This window comes from Trichechus manatus, unplaced genomic scaffold (assembly GCF_000243295.1).
Source record: "Trichechus manatus latirostris isolate Lorelei unplaced genomic scaffold, TriManLat1.0 scaffold00232, whole genome shotgun sequence".
Taxonomy (NCBI): Eukaryota; Metazoa; Chordata; class Mammalia; order Sirenia; family Trichechidae; genus Trichechus; species Trichechus manatus.
In genome coordinates this window covers 1,827,747-1,845,914 of record NW_004444168.1, presented here as the reverse complement: position 1 = coordinate 1,845,914, position 18,168 = coordinate 1,827,747, and the positions used below count along the sequence as shown (strand labels likewise).

The window sequence follows — 18,168 nt, the reverse complement described above, 5'->3', positions numbered from 1 at the left end:
CCTTACTCAGGTCACATCCCTGATCCAATGTAGAGGGAGTTTCCCTGGGTGTGGCCTGCACCACCTTTTATCTCTTGTAAGAGATGAAAGGAAAGGGAAGCAAGTGGAGAATTGGGGACCTCATACCACCAACAAAGAAGCACCTGGAGCAGAGCATGCCCTTTGGGCCCGAGGTTCCTGCACAGAGAAGTCCCTAGTCCAGGGGAAGACTGATGATGACGAGGACCTTCCTCCAGAGCCAACAGAGAGAGAAAGCCTTCCCCTGGAGCTGATGCCCTGAATTTGGACTTCTAGCTGACTAGACTGTGAGAAAATAAATTTCTCTTTGTGAAAGCCATCCACTTGTGGTATTTCTGTTAGAGCAGCACTAGATGGCTAAGACAGTCTATTTGATTCCTGTGTATTCCATCTGGGGTGGTCCACATGTATAGTCGCCATTTATTTTGTTGAAAAAAGGTATTTGCGATAAATAAGTTGTTGATCTTGCAAAATTCTGTCATGGGATCTCCAGCATCATTTCTATCACCAAGGCCATATTTTCCAAATCTTATCCTGCTTCTTTGTTTCCACCTTTCACATTCCAATAACCAGTTGTTATCAATGTATCCTGAATGCATGTTCGATCAATTTCAGACGGCAGAAGTTGGTAGAAATCTTCAATTTCTTCATCTTCGGCATTGGTGATTGGTTCATAAATATGAATAATAGTCATATTAACTGGTCTTCCTTATAGACATATGGATATTATCCTATCATTGACAGTCTTGTACTTCAGGATAGATCTTGAAATGTTCTTTTTGATTATGGATGTGACACCATTTCTCTTCAATTTGTCATTCCCAGCATAAAAGACCGTATGATTGTCTGATTCAAAATGGCCAATACCAGTCCATTTCAGCTCACTAATGCCTAGGATATCAGTCTTTATGCACTCCATTTCATTTTTGTTGACTTCCAATTTTCCTAGATTCATACTTCATACATTCCATGTTCCAATCATTAATGGATGTTTGCAGCTATTTCTCCTCATTTTGAGTCATGCCACATCAGCAAATGAAGGTCTCTGAAGCTTTACTCCATTCACGTCATTAATGTTGACTCTACTCTGAGGAGGCAGCTCTTCCCCAGTCATATTCTGAGTGCCTTCCAACTGAGGAGCTCTTCTGGCACTATATCAGACAGTGTTCTGATGCTATTCATGGGGTTTTCACTAGTCAATTTTTTTAGAAGCAGATCTCCAGGTCCTTCTTCCTAGTCTGTCTTAGTCTGAAAACTCCCCTGAAACCTGTCCACCATGGGTGACCCTGCTGGTATTTGAAATACCAGTGGCATAGCTTCCAGCATCACAGCAACACGCAAGCCACCACAGTACAACAAACTGACAGACAAGTGGTGGAATGTAGAGAAGCTTATTAACCATGGAGTGTGAATTCAAGAGGGCACCATGGAATGTTTGAGATGGAGAGCTGCAAGGAGGGGCATTAGAGCAGTTTGGAGGTGAGATTCTTCACTCTCCCTCACCCCACCTCCACTCTTATCAGCAGGTCCTATAGATTATAACTTCTAAATATCTTTTAATCTTTGCACATCCTCCATCCAGTCCAAGCCTCCATGATCTACCACCTGGACCACAGCAACAACCTCCTCGATGGTCTCCCTATATCCACTGTGCCCTCCTTTCACCAGTGTCCACCCCACAACAGTCAGAGTAGTCTTTCTAAAATACAAATCTCATCATGTCATTCCCTTGTCTAAAATCCCTCGCCAGGTCTCTGTTGCCCAAAGAATAGACAAAACCCATGCTTCCTAGTCTGAAATGGATGTGCCCACCTCGCATGGACTTAGAAGCCCCAGTCTCCTTCTCCACCCTCATCTCTCACCAGCCCCCCACTCATCCACTGTACTCAGCCCTGCTCAGCTCGTTGAAGTTCCCACTCCTGCTCCGCTTTTCTTTGCTCATGTTGCCTCCTCTGCCTGTAATCCTCCCTGACATGGTAGTACACCCAACCAAACCCGTTGCCATTGAGTCAGTTCCAACTCATAGTGACCCTATAGGACAGAGTAGAATTGTCCCATAGTGTTTCCAATGCTGTAATCTTTACAAAAGCAGACTGCCACATCTTTCTTCCATGGAATGGCTGGTGGGTTCAAATAGCTGACCTTTCAGTTAGCAGCCGAATTCTTAACCACTGTGTCACAAGGGCTTCTTATGGTAGTACACAGTAGGCAGTTAATATATATTTGCTAAAGGAGTTGCATAAGTTCTACTCATCTTTAGAAATCAGCTGAAGTACTATGTCATATATGAGGCCTTTTCTGATCCCCTCTCCATGCCAGGTATTGCTGACTGCACCCTCCTTGATGCATATAGTCGTCTATCTTAATGTCTATCTCACTTTACTGTGTTTATCTGATGTCTGTGTTGTCTTCCTTATTGTGATAGCATGGCAGATCCTTGAAGGTAAGGACTGTGTGATTCACTTTATTATCCCATTGCCTGACACAGTGTTCTGCACATAGGAGGTGCTAAGTGACTGGATGAAAGAAGCAGGAGTTGGTCCTTCACTGGAAATTCCTTGGAGAAAGCTAGAGGTTTTCTTGTGTTATAACAAGTGAGAGGAGAGGAGAAAGAGGACGCCACTACAGTAGAGAGGAGGAAGTTAACTTTGAGTACCAGAGTTCACTGGATAACCATCTACACACCTCTAGACTCCTTAGTATGATGCAGTAGTGGCCCCAGATGTAGCACATGGACCTAATCAGGCCCAGACTTGAGAGCCTGGCCTTGTCTCCACCCTTCAGGCTGAAGGAGGGGCTGCCAACCCCATTAGGAGAACCATCCAGACCCAATCAAGGATGAAAAGGAAAACTCAAGATACTCCTTAGGAGTAGACCCTACAGTCCTGATGCTTGGCCCCAGCCCCTATTCTCAGCCCCAGACAGTCTCCAGTTCCAAGTGGACCCTGGTCTGAGAGGCCCAAATACATCCCACCCACCCTCCTCAGCCTTTGAGGATTGTGAAGGAACCTTAGGCAGTTCTCCTGAACTAGAAAGGTCTGGAGCCTGTCAGGAGCCACTCTGTGACCTTGTCTCCCAATGCAAAACCCTGTATGGTGGTTTGCCTATCCACTCCTCTACCCACCAAAGCCCCACAAACAAAGGGCCACCAAGTTAAGAGTGGCTAAACCTGGGCCAGATGAGGCCATGGACCTATTTCCAGGTCTATTTCCTGGGTCTATTTCCAGGGCCCCTTTCTGAATGAACCCAAGGGATAGACTTGAATCCATATTTGTTGCCACTGGGAGGTGGGTAGTATTGTACCCATTTTATAGATGGGGCAATTGGGGCTAGAAAATGGAAGCATAGAATAAGGGCCCCCTGCTAGAGTCTCGGCCTATATTTTGAACAAAATAAACAAAAAACCTCCCAGCCTCAGTTGTCCCTGCTGGGGTAGGAAGGTAGGGATGAGGAACTCTCACCTGTGACCCAGCTGCTTATAGTCTAGACCCAATCCCCAGTCAAATGGTTGTCAGTCAGTTTGGAGTCTAAAGACTTGATCAGTTTGTGACCAGGAAAGAACCAAGCACTGTAGCCTTGACCAAGGTGATACTTGCTGGCCTAGATGATATAGACACCAGGGGACTTGGGGGTGGAGGGGAGAGTGTCAGATTCTCTCTGCCAGCAGGGCTCCTCTGTAAATATGTTCCATGGTGCCAGGTCCCTCTGTTCTCTTTCCTCTCTCCAGCTTGCCTCTGACACCCAGCTTCCCCACCCTCTATCTTATTCCATTTGTTATGCCTAGTTCATAGGAATCAAAGCCTTGTCTTCTGGCATGGTGCTGCCTGAAGCACCCAGAGCCTTAGTTTGAGGGCTCCCAAATAGAAGCCCTTCGGATGGCAACTCTGACCCTGTCCACTTTGCACAGGCATAGATGCCTCAGGCCCGATTGTTCCGCACACCTTGGGACCAAGCTATACTTAGTTATTAGTGAGTTGAGTCAAAGTCCTAGCTCTGCATCTTACTTGCTGTGTAAACTCAACATTTCTCTTCCTACTCTGGTCCTCTGTTTCCCACTGTGTATAGATGGTCTGGAAGAATACAGTTTATGATCCGGATTTAGAAATCATCTGTGTAGGAATGAGATTTGCCCTCAGCCTTCCCTTCCCTTGCTTCCCACAGCCTCATTTGAGCTTTAGAACCTCAAAAGAGAAATTGCTAAGATCTCAATTCAAAGAAACAAGTAAGATTGGTCCACAACCACAGACTCAAGTGAAGAAGAATTCTGGCTTTATAGTAAAGAAACTGGGGATGTAGGTGGGGCCAGACCCGCTTCAGGAGGCCCCTGAGTGACTGCAGCCCAGGAGGTTGGCCACGCTCTGAGGCTTGGGCAGGGCCTTGGCTGCATTTAGTTTGTCTACGTCACTGTAGCAGTAAACATTGGGGCCATGGATGAGGTACAAGCTGGGACCATTGGCAGAACATGAGTTGAGGCCAAGGGACTTTTCCACACACAGGGCCCCATCAACCTTCTCATGGGGCCAAGGGAGCTCCGTCCATATGCCTTGAGCTCCTAACTTCAGGTCCAGCCACCACAGCCGCCTTCCTGGGAAGAAAGCACCAAACATAATATGGCTTCCATGTCAGGGGAATACTGACCCAGCCCTTTGCATGCCCTAGTGGGGATTTGTGCCATGTCAGCAGAACATGACACCCCTTAGTACCCAGAAGCCCCTTACCTGCCATGATGTGGAGGTGAGAAGACCCAGGACAGGTAAAGGCTGCATCCACAGCATCAAGGCTTATCCCATGAGGGCTCCCAAGTTCCTTCTCCAGCCGTTTTGGATAATCATTTACTAGGGTATAGCCTCCCTTTGTCAAGAAGATATACACCTGGGTGCCCTGAAGAACAGAAGACATTAAGCAACATAGAGCTGGATATTCTTGCCCTAGTCTCTACCTCAGGCCTCTCCTTGAGCTAGCACATACCTGGACCAGATAGAGTTTGTCCTCCCAGGAAAAGGCAGCATCCACTGTGGAAGGGCCCTGGGGCCACTGGTGAGCAATGGGCCAGCTATGCCACCCGTCCCGGCTAGTGTCCAGACGCCAGTAGTGGGACCCTATGGGGCAACAGGGTTGCTCTAGTGCTGGTGATAAATGGCCAATCAATGAAGAGGCTAGTGACAGATGCAGGGGTGAGTCCTGAGAGGGAGGAGATAATGCATCCAGAGGCCAAGAGGGACTCTCAGTGTGAGAGGGAGGAGTAGATCAGGACCTGGGCAGCAATGTTGGGCATTGTGACTCAGTTGGAACTAGAGTCAGTAGGGGCTGACAGAAAGACAGGCATGGAGAACAGCGGTCAAGTTGCCAGGTAAGGCCAATATCACTGGGTTTGATGAGGGGCTCTCTGTGCCTCTCAGGTGTCTTTGTGCAGTGATGTGGTCATAGACAATGAGATATAATGGCCAGAAGTTAAAAGGAAGCACCACAGCAAGCTTCCAATGAGTCTTCTCACTCTGGGTGCGAGAGTGAGGGAGTAGCTAGGCTAGCATCCCATTTTCCTTCTCCCCTTCACGTAGCAACTTATCAAAGGAATTTTCTAGGCTGCCTTTTACCCTTTCTTACTCAACCCACTCCAGTTATACTTTTGTTTCCCTTTTCCACTGAAAAAGATCTTATCAAGCCACAGTATCTTCCATTTTGCTAAATCCAAAGGTCAATTTTCTGTCTTCATCTTACTGTAACTTTCAGTGGCATTTAACCGTCACCAATTCCTTCTTCTTTAAGCATCTTTTTTTGATCTTGGATTCTGTGATACCAGCCTGAAATCTAAATATTGGAATCCCTTAGGGCTTAGTTTGGACCTCTTCTCTGTCTACACTCACTCCCTCGGTGATCTCACCTAGTCCTAGAGCTTTGAATATCATCTATATACTGATAACTCTCAGTCTGTTCCCTTTAGCTCTGAACTTTCCCTTAAGTTTCAGACTCAAACTCAGTTGCCTACCTGATATGTCCATTTGGCTGTCTCATTAGGCACTCAAACCTAAAGTGTCCATACTGATTACTGCCTCCTCTAAGTACACAGAAATACACACACATACACACACACACACACACACATACACACACACTCCTCTAGTACTCCTCTAGTCTTTCCCAGTTTTAGAAAATAAAACCACCATCTACCTAGTTACCCAGTCCCAAAAAGTTGAGTCATTCTTGAAACCTCTCTTTTCTCTTCTTCACTGCAACCAATATCCAATCTAACATTAATCTGTCAACTTTACCTACAAAATACATCATCAATACACCTCACCACATTCTCTGTTGTCATCCTATCCAAGCCATCATCACCTCTTATCTGGACTACTGTAGAAACTACTAGCTGGATTCCCTGCTTACACAATTGTAGCTCTACAACATATTCTCCACAAGAAGACAAGACGATCTTTCTAAAAATAAATCAGAACATATCATGTCTCTGCTCAAGACCCTCTCATGATTTCTTTTCACTGTTGACAGTGACAGCAGTTCCGTGTAATCTGGACTCTGCCTCCCTCTCTAACCTATCTTGCTCCTTCACTCTTCTCCCATCACACTGGTTTTCTTTCCTGATTCCTCAAACTATTTGCTGTTAATCCTACCTAAAATGCATTTTCTCCTGTCAATTCTGACTCATGACAACCCCACGTGCTACAGAGTAGAACTGGGCTCCATAGAGTTTTCTTGACTGTAATCATAATGGAAGCAGATCACCATGCATTTTCTTCCACATTACCACTGGGTGGGTTCAAACTGCCAACCTTTAGGTTAGCAGTCAAGGGCAAACCATTTCTGCCACCTAGGGACCTTCCTCCTGTGCTTTGTGTGGCTAATTCATTTTCATTACTGAAATCTCAGCTCAAATATCATCTCCTCAGAGAAAGGACCCCTCATTCTGCTCACCTCTATCCCATTATCTTGTCTTATTTCTATCACAGCTCCTAATACTCTCTGAAAGTATTCTCTTTCCTTCTTTCTCTTCATTATGTCTTCTCTCCATCTAGCAGGCTCTATAAGGATAGACATCTTGTCTGTCATGTTGACTACTATAACTGAGTACCTAGAACAATGTCCAGTGCAATCAGGTGCTCTATAAATACCTGTTGAATTAAATGAGTGGTGTTCTCACTACAGTCACAAATTCTCTTTATAGCTGTGTACTGGGCATGTCGTAGTGACTGACATACCCAGCTTCCCCTCCTGCTAAAACTACCCTGCTCATTATGGCCCTCTACTTTGAGAACCAGTGCTATGCTGCTCTTTGTGCAGAGGGATTAACTGATGAGCTTTTTAACCTCTCAGTAGCCAAGACATAGGCTGGCCATCAACCACTTTAATATAGTCTGGTATGAAAATATGACCTGGGACAATTAGATTTCCTCTCTGAGAAATTCTGAGAAAAAGCTGAGCAACTGAGGCAGTTATCATTTGGAGTTGAAGCTGAAAATCATGAGGCAAAGAGAAGTGGAGAGGAAAGGATGGCCCATGTTGAAGTCAAACTTGTGAAGAAGCAGAAAGAATAAATAAGAAGCTATGAGGCAGAGAAAAGAGAAAGATCAGAGAGAGGAGAGGACCAGTCCCACCCTGAGTAGCTGGGTCACATTTGTGCTTTCACCAAGATAGTATATTCTCAACTCAGCTGGGTGTTTTTAACATAATGGTGTTCTCTCCATGGCTATGTGCTCTCTCAACAGCTATGGAACCTAACTAATACTTTTGGTTTAGGAGTAAAGAGCAATCATTAGCTTCAGCTGTATTCTCACCGTGGCCACATGGCCTTCCTACAGTTCTGTGATCTTCCCATGGCTGAGTGCTGTCCCTACATCTCTGAGTGGTTACTGGGGCCCTATTTTCTCAACCTACCTGTCAATCTTATTTTGTCTATGTGCTCTCATCACAGCTGTACGTTCTCCTAATACTCTCATGTTCTTACTACGACATTTGTTCTCAGTTTAGTTCTGTATTTTCACCAGTGTGTATGTTTCCATCACCACTTTATGTCCTCATTATGGCATGCATTCCTGATGTAGGGATATGATCTCTTTGTGGCTGTGTATTTTTCATTAATACTGGGCAGTCATATCTGACCAGACTTGTCGGGGGTGTAAGAGCAAAAAAAGTATTTTCACTATTCTATATTCTCACCACCACCTTGTATTTGTATCTGATTATATATATAGCATAGGCTGGTATAACACGGTTGTTCACTCCCGCTCTTGGAGCTGTTCTCAAGTGTGGAGAAGACTCATAATTACCTGTCTGCTTAACCCCAGAATATCTCTAGGTATTATTAGATAGCATTTACCAATTGATGTCACAGGTCAGGAGAGACATGTCTCCACTGGCCACTCAGAAGGGAAACATCAGGCCAGAAGTCCACCTCCTAAAAGCCTAGGGTACCCAACACTTCTTGGAAGGTTCTCAGCTATGGGAATACCTCATCTCCAGGGAATGCTGTACCAAGCCTTCTGGGAAAAGACAAAGCCTCTGAGTACCACTTCAAGGGGAGCCAGAAGATCTGGTAAGACATGGAGCAAGGGGGATATAAGAAGAGAACCATAGATGGTACTGAGAGGTAGACAGATGGATGAAGTTAGACACTTGAACAACGAGAAAAAAGGTTGAGAAATATGCAGCAGAAGAGATGAGAGACATGAAAGAGCATGTTAAAGGTGAGGGACAGATGGGGCAAGATAGGGACACAGTGATGAGGATGGCAGAAATAGGTCAGGGATGGAAGACCCAAGTGGAAGAGATGGGAGATATGGAGGCAGAGAAGGGGGAACTGGGGGGCATCTCTTACCACTGAAGGCATAGGTAGCACCATGGATGTCAGACAGCAGTGCAGACAAGACGAGATCTGGGCTACAGCGCCCAGGTCTATTCCCCTGGCCAGGGTAGGTACCATTACCATGGTCAGTCCCATTCCTGTGTCCAGGGCCATGGCCTAGGGGGAGTGGAGAAATAGGTGAGGGGAGCACAGAGGGAGGCCAGAGGTCAGAAGGATGTCTGAGGTAGAAGAGAAGGCTGGGATTGGTGGGAGTAGGGCTTCATATGAGGACAACAGGGACGAGCTAGGATGGAAATGGGGCTAGGGTAAGGGCCAAGGTGTTGTAACACAGAGTTAAGATGGGATCTGGGGCACATGGGTTCACAAGGTTAGGTACGGGAGCTGGACAAATTCCAGCAGGCCCCAGGGGCCAGGGCATTCTCACCTCTGCCGGGGCATGGCATGAAGTAGTCTCGGGCATCCAGAGGGTACCTGAGAGGTACCTTTCCCGTGACAGGGTTGAAACGCAGGAACTGGTTACCCTGGAAGCAGTAGTAGCGGCCGATCCATCGCAAGGCAGAGGAGCAGTTCCCTACATCTGGCCAGGAACGCTCCTTTTTGCTTCTCGTAGCAAAGTCCCAGAACCACTTGCGGTTACCTTTGTCCAATCAAGCAACGAGGATTCAGTGAGGTCAGGTTATGCTCACCCTGTGTTTGCACTGGGCACCAAGACATGCCCAATATGGTCCTGACCACATGGAGCTCACCGATCAGCAGGGAGACAGTTGAGGAGACTGAAAATTCCATAAAATACAGCAACAAAGTGCACATGATCAACTCAACAAGGGGAGGGGGAAGAGTCAGGGAAAACCTCCAGAGAAAGTGAAACAAACTGAAATTTAAAGCAGGGGAGATGGAACTCCAGAGAGAAGAAAGAGCCCAAAGCATGAAGCAAATTGTGTGTACAGAGAACAAGAGAACAGCATAGAGATTCTAGAGCTTAGTATTCAAGGTAAGGGTACAATAAAAGAAGAGGCTGGAGGGTCAATAGAGGCTTCATAAAGGACAGATTTGTATACCAGGCTAAGGAGCATAGATGTGTCCCAAGGGTCATAGGGAACTATGAGGGACTTTTAGCAAAATTATACCCAGTTTTCAAAAAAAGTTGCCATGGAGTTGATTCCAACTCATGGCAACCCCATGTGTTGCAGAGTAGAACTACACTCCATAGGGTTTTCAAGGCTGTGACCTTTCAGAAGCAGATCACCAGGCCTTTCTTCCAAGGTACCTCTGGGTGAGTTTAAACCACCAACCTCACAGTTAGTAGTCGAGCACTTAACCATTTGTGCCACTTGGGCCCCTTATACCCAGTTACCTTCCCCAACATGACTTCCAGTCACCCTCTCCTCCCCCTACTTGACCTCTAGACCGTAACTGGCTTTCTCTGTTTCTTCTCTTCCTTAGGAAGCCGTATATTGGTTCTACCAGCACCACCATCATTACCAATACCACCATCATTATTGACACCACCACCATGAGCATCACCAACCAGCCTAGGGTCTCAGATTCAAGTCTGGACTGACCTTGGAAGAAGAGGACACCCTCGTGTTGGCATTCTCCAAGGTGACATTCCACAGCTGCATCCAGTGGGGATGGGATTCCAGGAAATTCATCTTGGAGCAACTTTGGATATCCTTTCTCCTTCTTCTTTGGAGGGTACACCCAGACTTTGTCTCCCTGCATACAAAAGCACTATCTTTTTAACTCTGCACTCCCAGAAACTGCCACTCTGCATTCACACCCAGCACTTACACAATACCTTCCTACAGCCCCACACATTCTCAGTCCATCTGTGGGAAACAACATGTTGTCCCCTTGCACAAATACATACCCTCAGTTTGTGAAAACTCAGGCACTATTATCATAACACATGCACAAACACACGTCTGACTATGTACAATCAGACACTTCAGAGTCATGCACATCTGTAACACCATCAGTCTTGGCAAACAACATCCATAAATATTCATCCCCAAATCATCCATCCATTCATACATTCATTTGTTATTCATTCAAGAAACAGTTGCTGAATGGGTACTATATGCCAGGCGCTGTGCTAGCATGAGGTAAAGGGATGATAAGACCCTATCTTTGCCTTCAAGGAGTTCACCATACACAAGCAAGAAGAATCCATAGACTTCTAGCCATGGAACCATTAAGGTAGGGAGAATGCAAACTGCATCAGGAGTATAGGGGGAGTGCCTAGGTCTACCTAGAGAAGTCCCGGAAGGCTTCACCAAGGAGGAAACATTTTGGCCAAGAGTTTAAAGCAAAGACAAACAAACCCATCGACGTCAAGTCAATTCTGACTTATAGCAACCCTATAGGACAGAGTAGAACTGCCCCAATAGGGTTTCCAAGGAGCAGCTGGTCGATTCGAATTGCTGCCCTTTGGTCAGCAGCCTGTTATGGACTGAATTGTGCCCCCTAAAAATATGTGTCAATTTGACTAGGCCATGATTCCCAGTATTGTGTGATTGTCCACCATTTTGTCATCTGATGTGATTTTCTTCTGTATTGTAAATCCTACCTCTATTATGTTAATGAGGCAAGATTACAGGCAGTTATGTTAATGAGGCAGGACTCAATCTATAAGATTAGGCTGTGTCTTAAGCCAATCTCTTTTGAGGTATAAAAGAAGTGAGCAGAGAGACATGGGGACCTCATAACCACCAAGAAAGCAACACTGGGAGCAAAGCATGTCCTTTGGACCCAGGATTCCTGCACTAAGAAGCTCCTAGACCAGGGGAAGATTCATGGCAAGGACCTTCCTCCAGAGCCAAGAGACAGAGAAAGCCTTCCCCTGGAGCTGATGCCCTGAATTCGGACTTCTAGCCTACTACCCCCACGCAACTGTCAGTTTGTCGAACTGTGCGGACTTGTGTGTTGCTGTCATGCTGGAAGCTATGCCACCAGTATTCAAATGCCAGCAGGGTCACCCATGGCAGACAGGTTTCAGCTGAGCTTCCAGACTATGACAGACTAGGAAGAAGGACCCAGTAGTCTACTTCTGAAAAGAATTAGCCAGTGAAAACCTTATGAATAGCAGTGGAACATTGTCTGATATAGTGCTGGAAGATGGGCCCCTCAGGTTGGAAGGCACTCAAAAGATGACTGGGGAAAAGCTGCCTTCTCAAAATAGAGTCAACCTTAATGACATGGATGAAGTCAAGCTTTTGAGACCTTCATTTGCTGATGTGGCATGACTCAAAATGAGAAGAAACAGCTACAAACATCCATTAATAATAGGAACATGGAATGTACAAGGTATGAATCTCGGAAAATTGGAAATCGTCAAAAATGAAATGGAACGCATAAACATCGATATCCAAGGCGTTAGTGAGCTGAAATGGACTGGTATTGGCCATTTTGAATCAGATAATCATATGGTCTACTATGCTTGTAATGACAACTTGAAGAGGAATGGCATTGCATTCATCGTCAAAAAGAACATTTCAAGATCTATCCTGAAGTACAACGCTGTCAGTGATAGGATAATATCCATATGCCTACAAGGAAGACCAGTTAATATGACTATTATTCAAGTTTATGCACTAACCACTAAGGCCAAAGCTGAAGAAATGGAAGATTTTTACCAACTTCTGCAGTCTGAAATTGATCAAACATGCAATCAGGATGCATTGATAACAACTGGTGATTGGAATGTGAAAGTTGGAAACAAAGAAGGATAAGTTGTTGGAAAATATGGCCTTGGTGATAGAACGATGCCAGAGTTCACATGATAGAATTTTGCAAGACCAACAGCTTCTTCATTGCTAATACCTTTTTTCACCGACATAAAGGGTGACTACACACTTGGACCTCGCCAGATGGAATACACAGGAATCAAATCGATTACATCTGTGGAAAAAGGTGATGGAAAAGCTCAATATCATCAGTCAGAACAAGGCCAGGGGCAGACTGTGGAACAGACCATCAATTGCTCATATACAAGTTCAAGTTGAAACCGAAGAAAATTAGAACAAGTCCATGAGAGCCAAAGTACGACCTTGAGTATATCCCACCTGAATTTAGAGGCCTTCTCAAGAAGAGATTTGACGTGTTGAACACTAATGACCAGAGACCAGACGAGTTATGGAATGACATCAAGGACATCATACATGAAGAAAGCAAGGGATTATTAAAAAGACAGGAAAGAAAAAAAAGACCAAAATGGATGTCAGAAGAGACTCTGAAACTTGTTCTTGAACATAGAGTAGATAAAGTGAATGGAAGAAATGAAGTAAAAGAGCTGTAAAAGAAGATTTCAAAGGGCAGCTCAAGAAGACAAAGTAAAGTATTATAATGACATGTGCAAAGACCTGGAGTTAGAAAACGAAAAGGGAAGAACACGCTAGGCATTTCTCGAGCTGAAAGAACTGAAAAAAAATTCAAGCCTCGAGTTGCAATATTAAAGGATTCTATGGGGAAAATCTTAAACGTCACACTTAGGAAGCATCAAAAGAAGATGGAAGGAATGCACAGAGTCACTATGCCAAAAAGAATTGGTCGACGTTCAACTATTTCAGGAGGTAGCATATGATCAGAAACCAGTGGTACTGAAGGAAGAGGTTGAAGCTGCACTGAAGGCACTGGTGAAAAACAAGCCTCCAGGAATGGACAGAATACCAATTAAGATGTTTCAACAAATGGATGCACTGGAAGTGTTCACTTGTTTATGCTAAGAAATTTGGAAGACAGCTACCTGGCCAACTGACTGGAAGAGATCCATATATTTTGCCTACTCCCGAGAACGGTAGTGCAACCAAATGCGGAAATTATCGAACAATATCATTAACACCACGCGCAAGTAAAATTTTGCTGAAGACCATTCAAAAGCGGCTGCAGCAGTACATCAACAGGGAACTGCCAGAAATTCAAGCCGGATTCAGAAGAGGACGTGGAACCAGGGATATCATTGCTGATGTCATATAGATCTTAGCTGAAAGCAGAGAATACCAGAAAGATGTTTTATTGACTATGCAAAGGAATTCAATTGTGTGGATCATAACAAATTATGGGTAACATTGAGAAGAATGGGAATTCTAGAATACTTATTTGTGCACATGAGGAACCTGTACACAGATCAAGAGGCAGTTGTTCAAACAGAGCAAGGGGATACTGCATGGTTTAAAGTCAGGAAAGGTGTTCATCAAGGTTGTAGTCTTTCACCATACTTATTCAATCGGTATGCTGGGCAGATAATCCAAGAAGCTGGACTATATGAAGAAGAACGGGACATCAGGATTGGAGGAAGACTCTTTAACAACTTGCATTATGCAGATGACACAATCTTGCTTGCTGAAAGTGAAGAGGACTTGAAGCACTTACTGATGAAGATCAAAGACCACAGCCTTCAGTGTGGATTACACCTCAACATAAAGAAAATGAAAATCCTCACAACTGGACCAATAAGCAACATCATGATAAACAGAGAAAAGATTGAAGTTGTCAAGGATTTCAGTTTAGTCGGATCCACAATCAACACCCATGGAAGCAACAGTTAAGAAATCAAAAAACTCATTGTGCTGGGCAAATCTGCTGCAAAAGACCTCTTTAAAGTGTTAAAAAGCAAAGATGTCACCTTAAAGATTAAGGTGCGCCTGACCCAAGCCATGGTGTTTTCAATCGACTCACATGCATGCAAAAGCTGGATGATGAATAAGGAAGTCCGAAGAAGAATTGATGCCTTTGAACTGTAGTGTTGGTGAAGAGTCCTGAATATACTATGGACTGCCAAAAGTATGAACAAATCTCTCTTGGAAGAAGTACAACCAGAACGCTTCTTAGAAGCAGGGATGGCGAGACTATGTCTCACATACTTTGGACATGTTATGAGGAGGGATCAGTCCCTGTTGAAAGACATCATTCTTGGTAAAGTAGAGGGTCAGCGAAAAAGAGAAAGACCTTTGATGAGATGGATTGACACAATGGCTGCAACGATGGGCTCAAGCATAACAACGATTGTGAAGATGGCGAAGGACTGGGCAGTGTTTCATTCTGTTGTACATAGATGGGGTCGCTATGGGTCGGAAACGACTCAACAGCACCTAACAGCAACAGCTTACTAGACTATGAGAGAATAAACTTCTGTTTGTTGAAGCCATCCACTTGTGGTATTTTGTGTTATAGCAGCACTAAATAATTAAGACACAGCCATAGCTCTTAACCTCTGTGCCACCAGGGCTCCAAGAGTTGAAAAGTGAGCAGCAATTTTCCAGGTGGACAAGTGAGGAAAAGGTGTCACCAGCAGAGGGAGCAGCATAAGAGGGAGCCCAGACAAAAGGAAGCATAGTGTGCTCAGAGAATGTATATAATCTCATGTGGCTGGCACACAGTTAATCTGGCAGGGAAGGAGATAAACCTGGAAAGATAACCAAGGGTCAGATCATGAAACCTTGTGTATACCTGGCTTGGAGTGTGTATACCTGGTTTATGGAGCAGTTCTACTCTGTAACACATGGGGTGGCCGTGAGTCAGAATCAACTCAACGGCAATGGGTTTGGTTTTATTTTTTTTGGAACATCTAAGTTAGAGATGTCTGCTAGGAAATTGGAAAGAGATGTCTGGAGCTCAGGAGAGAGATCTAGATCAATGTCAACAGCATAGAGTCCTCAGAGCCATGGCAGTGATTGAGATCACCCAGTGAGGGTATCAGCGGCCTAGGACAGATCCCTGAGAAAGATTCGGGGATTGGCAGAGGATGAGAAGCCTAAGAAGAGCAGGGAAAGAGGCAGGAGGGAAAGCAAAGTTTGTAGTCAAGGCTGCCTCAAGCATACGGCACCCATGTACAAGTGAGAAGAAGGCACCCCTTCCTCTGAGCACTGGGCCAGGGCTTGGTGAGCAGAGTGGGCTGGACTTCATCCTCCACTTGTCCTTTGGCCAGGTTCCATTGTGCTGTGAACAACCTGCCCAGCCATATGAGCAGGACCTGAATGCAGTGGCATGAAACCCAGGAAAGAAAGTGTCAAAAAGGAAAGAATGGCCAACAGTGTGAGGTGTAGCAGAGAGGTCAAGAACTAAGATTAGGAATGAAGAACAGCCACTGGATGTGTGGTACCTGCCCTGTCCACAAGCAGGCACACTCCCTTTGCCAGATCATCTGCAGGAAAGAAAGGCACAGATGGAGGAAACCTGGTACCTATTGGTATGGGCTCTGTGGCAGGGCCACTTGGGGGAAGGCCTCTAGGGTAGATTTGCGCTCACCCCGACCTTGGCCCAGCAGTACCTTGATCAGGAAGACGCTGTCGTGACCATGGCGAAATGCAGCATCCACCGGGCCAGTGAAATTCTGCCACTGTTCTGAGATTAACTCTCGGGCCCATTTGTGACTCTTCCACACAAAGTCCCCTGAAAAACCCACATTTGCTCAGGGATCCAGAACAAACATTTGGCCTACAGAGATAGTTACAGAGAAGCTGTGAGTGATACCTCAGATAATTCCTAAGACCGCACACAGATGGATAACCCCTCTGTGAAGGGGACTTAGTCTGAGGCCTCCAAATGCCCCAACACAGCCCCTCTTACCTTCAAAAAACAGCATGGCCCCACTGTCATCCAGGGTGGTAGCATCAGGGCCCCAGCCATCAGAGCATCGTTCTGAGGGTGGGAAGGGGTATGGCAAAGTAAAAGCCCAGTCAGATGATAAAAGACAGAACCATAGCCAGACAGATAGACTGACTCAGGGAGTTGGGGCCTCACCAAGGACATCTGGGTCCTGCTTGGTTCCATTCCCACCTTCAGCTCCATTCCCAGAGGCACTAGTCCTAGAGAGAAAACAGATGTCTGGGTGCACTGTGACCAACCACTCTCTCTTAGCTCTTGACTCCAAACCTAAAACAGACTAGTTGCCGTCGAGTAGATTCCAGCTCATGGCAACCCCATGTGTGTCAGAATAGAACTGTGCTTCACAGGGTTTTCAGTGGCTGATTTTTCAGAAGTACATCCTCAGGGCTTTCTTCCCAGGCATCTCTAGGTAGACTTGAACTTCCAACTTTTTGGTTAGCAGCTGAGCACGTTAACCGTTTGCACCACCCAGGGACTCCTACCCCAAATTTACCCCAGGCCTAAAAAAACTGACCCTATCCCACCTTAGCCCAGACCCCAGTCCTCCAGCCCTAGTGCCAGCTTTACTCACGAAGCAAGAGGGTGGGTGATGGCCAGAGACCAGCACAGGCCCAACAACCCCAGCACAACAGGTGCGCCCGGTGCCTGAGCCATGCTGAGCTGGAGAGGTCACAGGACAGCTCTACGCCCGGGGTTGAACTCCCTATATAGTGATGGCAGCAGTGCCACCCCCACCTCCAACCCTAGTGGGAACGAGCTTCCTCCCAGGACTATTCCAATATTGGCTGATTACATCATTGCAAATAAGGTCAGAGTCTGGACAGAAGTCTAAGTCCAGGACTCCCCCTTCCTGGCATTGTTACCCCATCCCCCTTCTGCAACTTTCAAGCAGTGACTAGCCCATAACATTGATGCCCAGCTGTGACTCCCGTCATCTTGGTGATGGGTCGGATGCCCATAAAGACAGGGAAGGGGGTAGACTGATTGAAGATCATCTTTATGTGGTTTGATGTACCTCTACAATGTAGGAAGGGAGAAGAGGAGGGAACTAGCTTTTTTTAAAAAAAAAAAAAATCCTTTATTTCTAGTTTTAATCTTTTTCCTTTTTTTATAATTATGATTATATATATAATAAAACATTTGCCATTTCAACATTTTTTACACGGTCAATTCACTGACATTACATTCACTATGTTGTGCAACTATAACTGCTATCTGTCCCCAAATGTTTTCGTCGCCCTTAACAGAAACTCAGTGCCCTGTAAGCAATAACTCCCCTTTTCTACCGCCTTTCCACTCCCTGTTAACCACTAATAAAATGTAGTCTGTATACATTTGCCTATTCTAAGTATTTTATACAATATGTGTCCTTTTGTGTCTGACTGACTTTACTCAACATGTTTTCAAGGTTCATCCATGTTGTGAGCGTGTATCAGAACTTCCTTTCTCTTTATAGCTGAGTAATATTCCACTGTATGTATATACCACATTTTGTTTATCCACTCATATGTTGATGGACACATGGGTTGTTTCCACCTTTTTGGCTATTGTGAATAGTGCTGCAATGAACACTAGTGAACAAGTATCTGTTTGTGTCCCTGCTTTCAAGTCTTTTGGGTATATACATTGGAGTGGAATTGCTGGATCATATGGTAATTCTATGTTTAACTTTTCGAGGAACCACCAAATTATTTTTCACAGAGATCATTTTACAGTCTCACCAGAATGAA

The 18,168-nt window shown here is 45.2% G+C and overlaps 1 protein-coding gene across 1 annotated transcript; it reads right to left on the bottom strand.

Annotated features, from left to right (window-relative positions):
• Positions 1–4,267: 4,267 nt before the first annotated feature.
• On the bottom strand, positions 4,268–17,092 carry HPX (hemopexin). The gene is made up of 10 exons (XM_004389055.1): positions 17,010–17,092; positions 16,574–16,638; positions 16,400–16,471; positions 16,101–16,222; positions 10,396–10,549; positions 9,258–9,470; positions 8,846–8,989; positions 4,987–5,117; positions 4,737–4,899; positions 4,268–4,603 (listed from the first exon to the last, which is right to left on the bottom strand). Exons 1-10 carry the CDS (start codon positions 17,090–17,092, stop codon positions 4,332–4,334), a joined length of 1,419 nt encoding a protein of 472 aa, XP_004389112.1. The 3' UTR covers positions 4,268–4,331.
• Between the last annotated feature and the right edge of the window lie 1,076 nt (positions 17,093–18,168).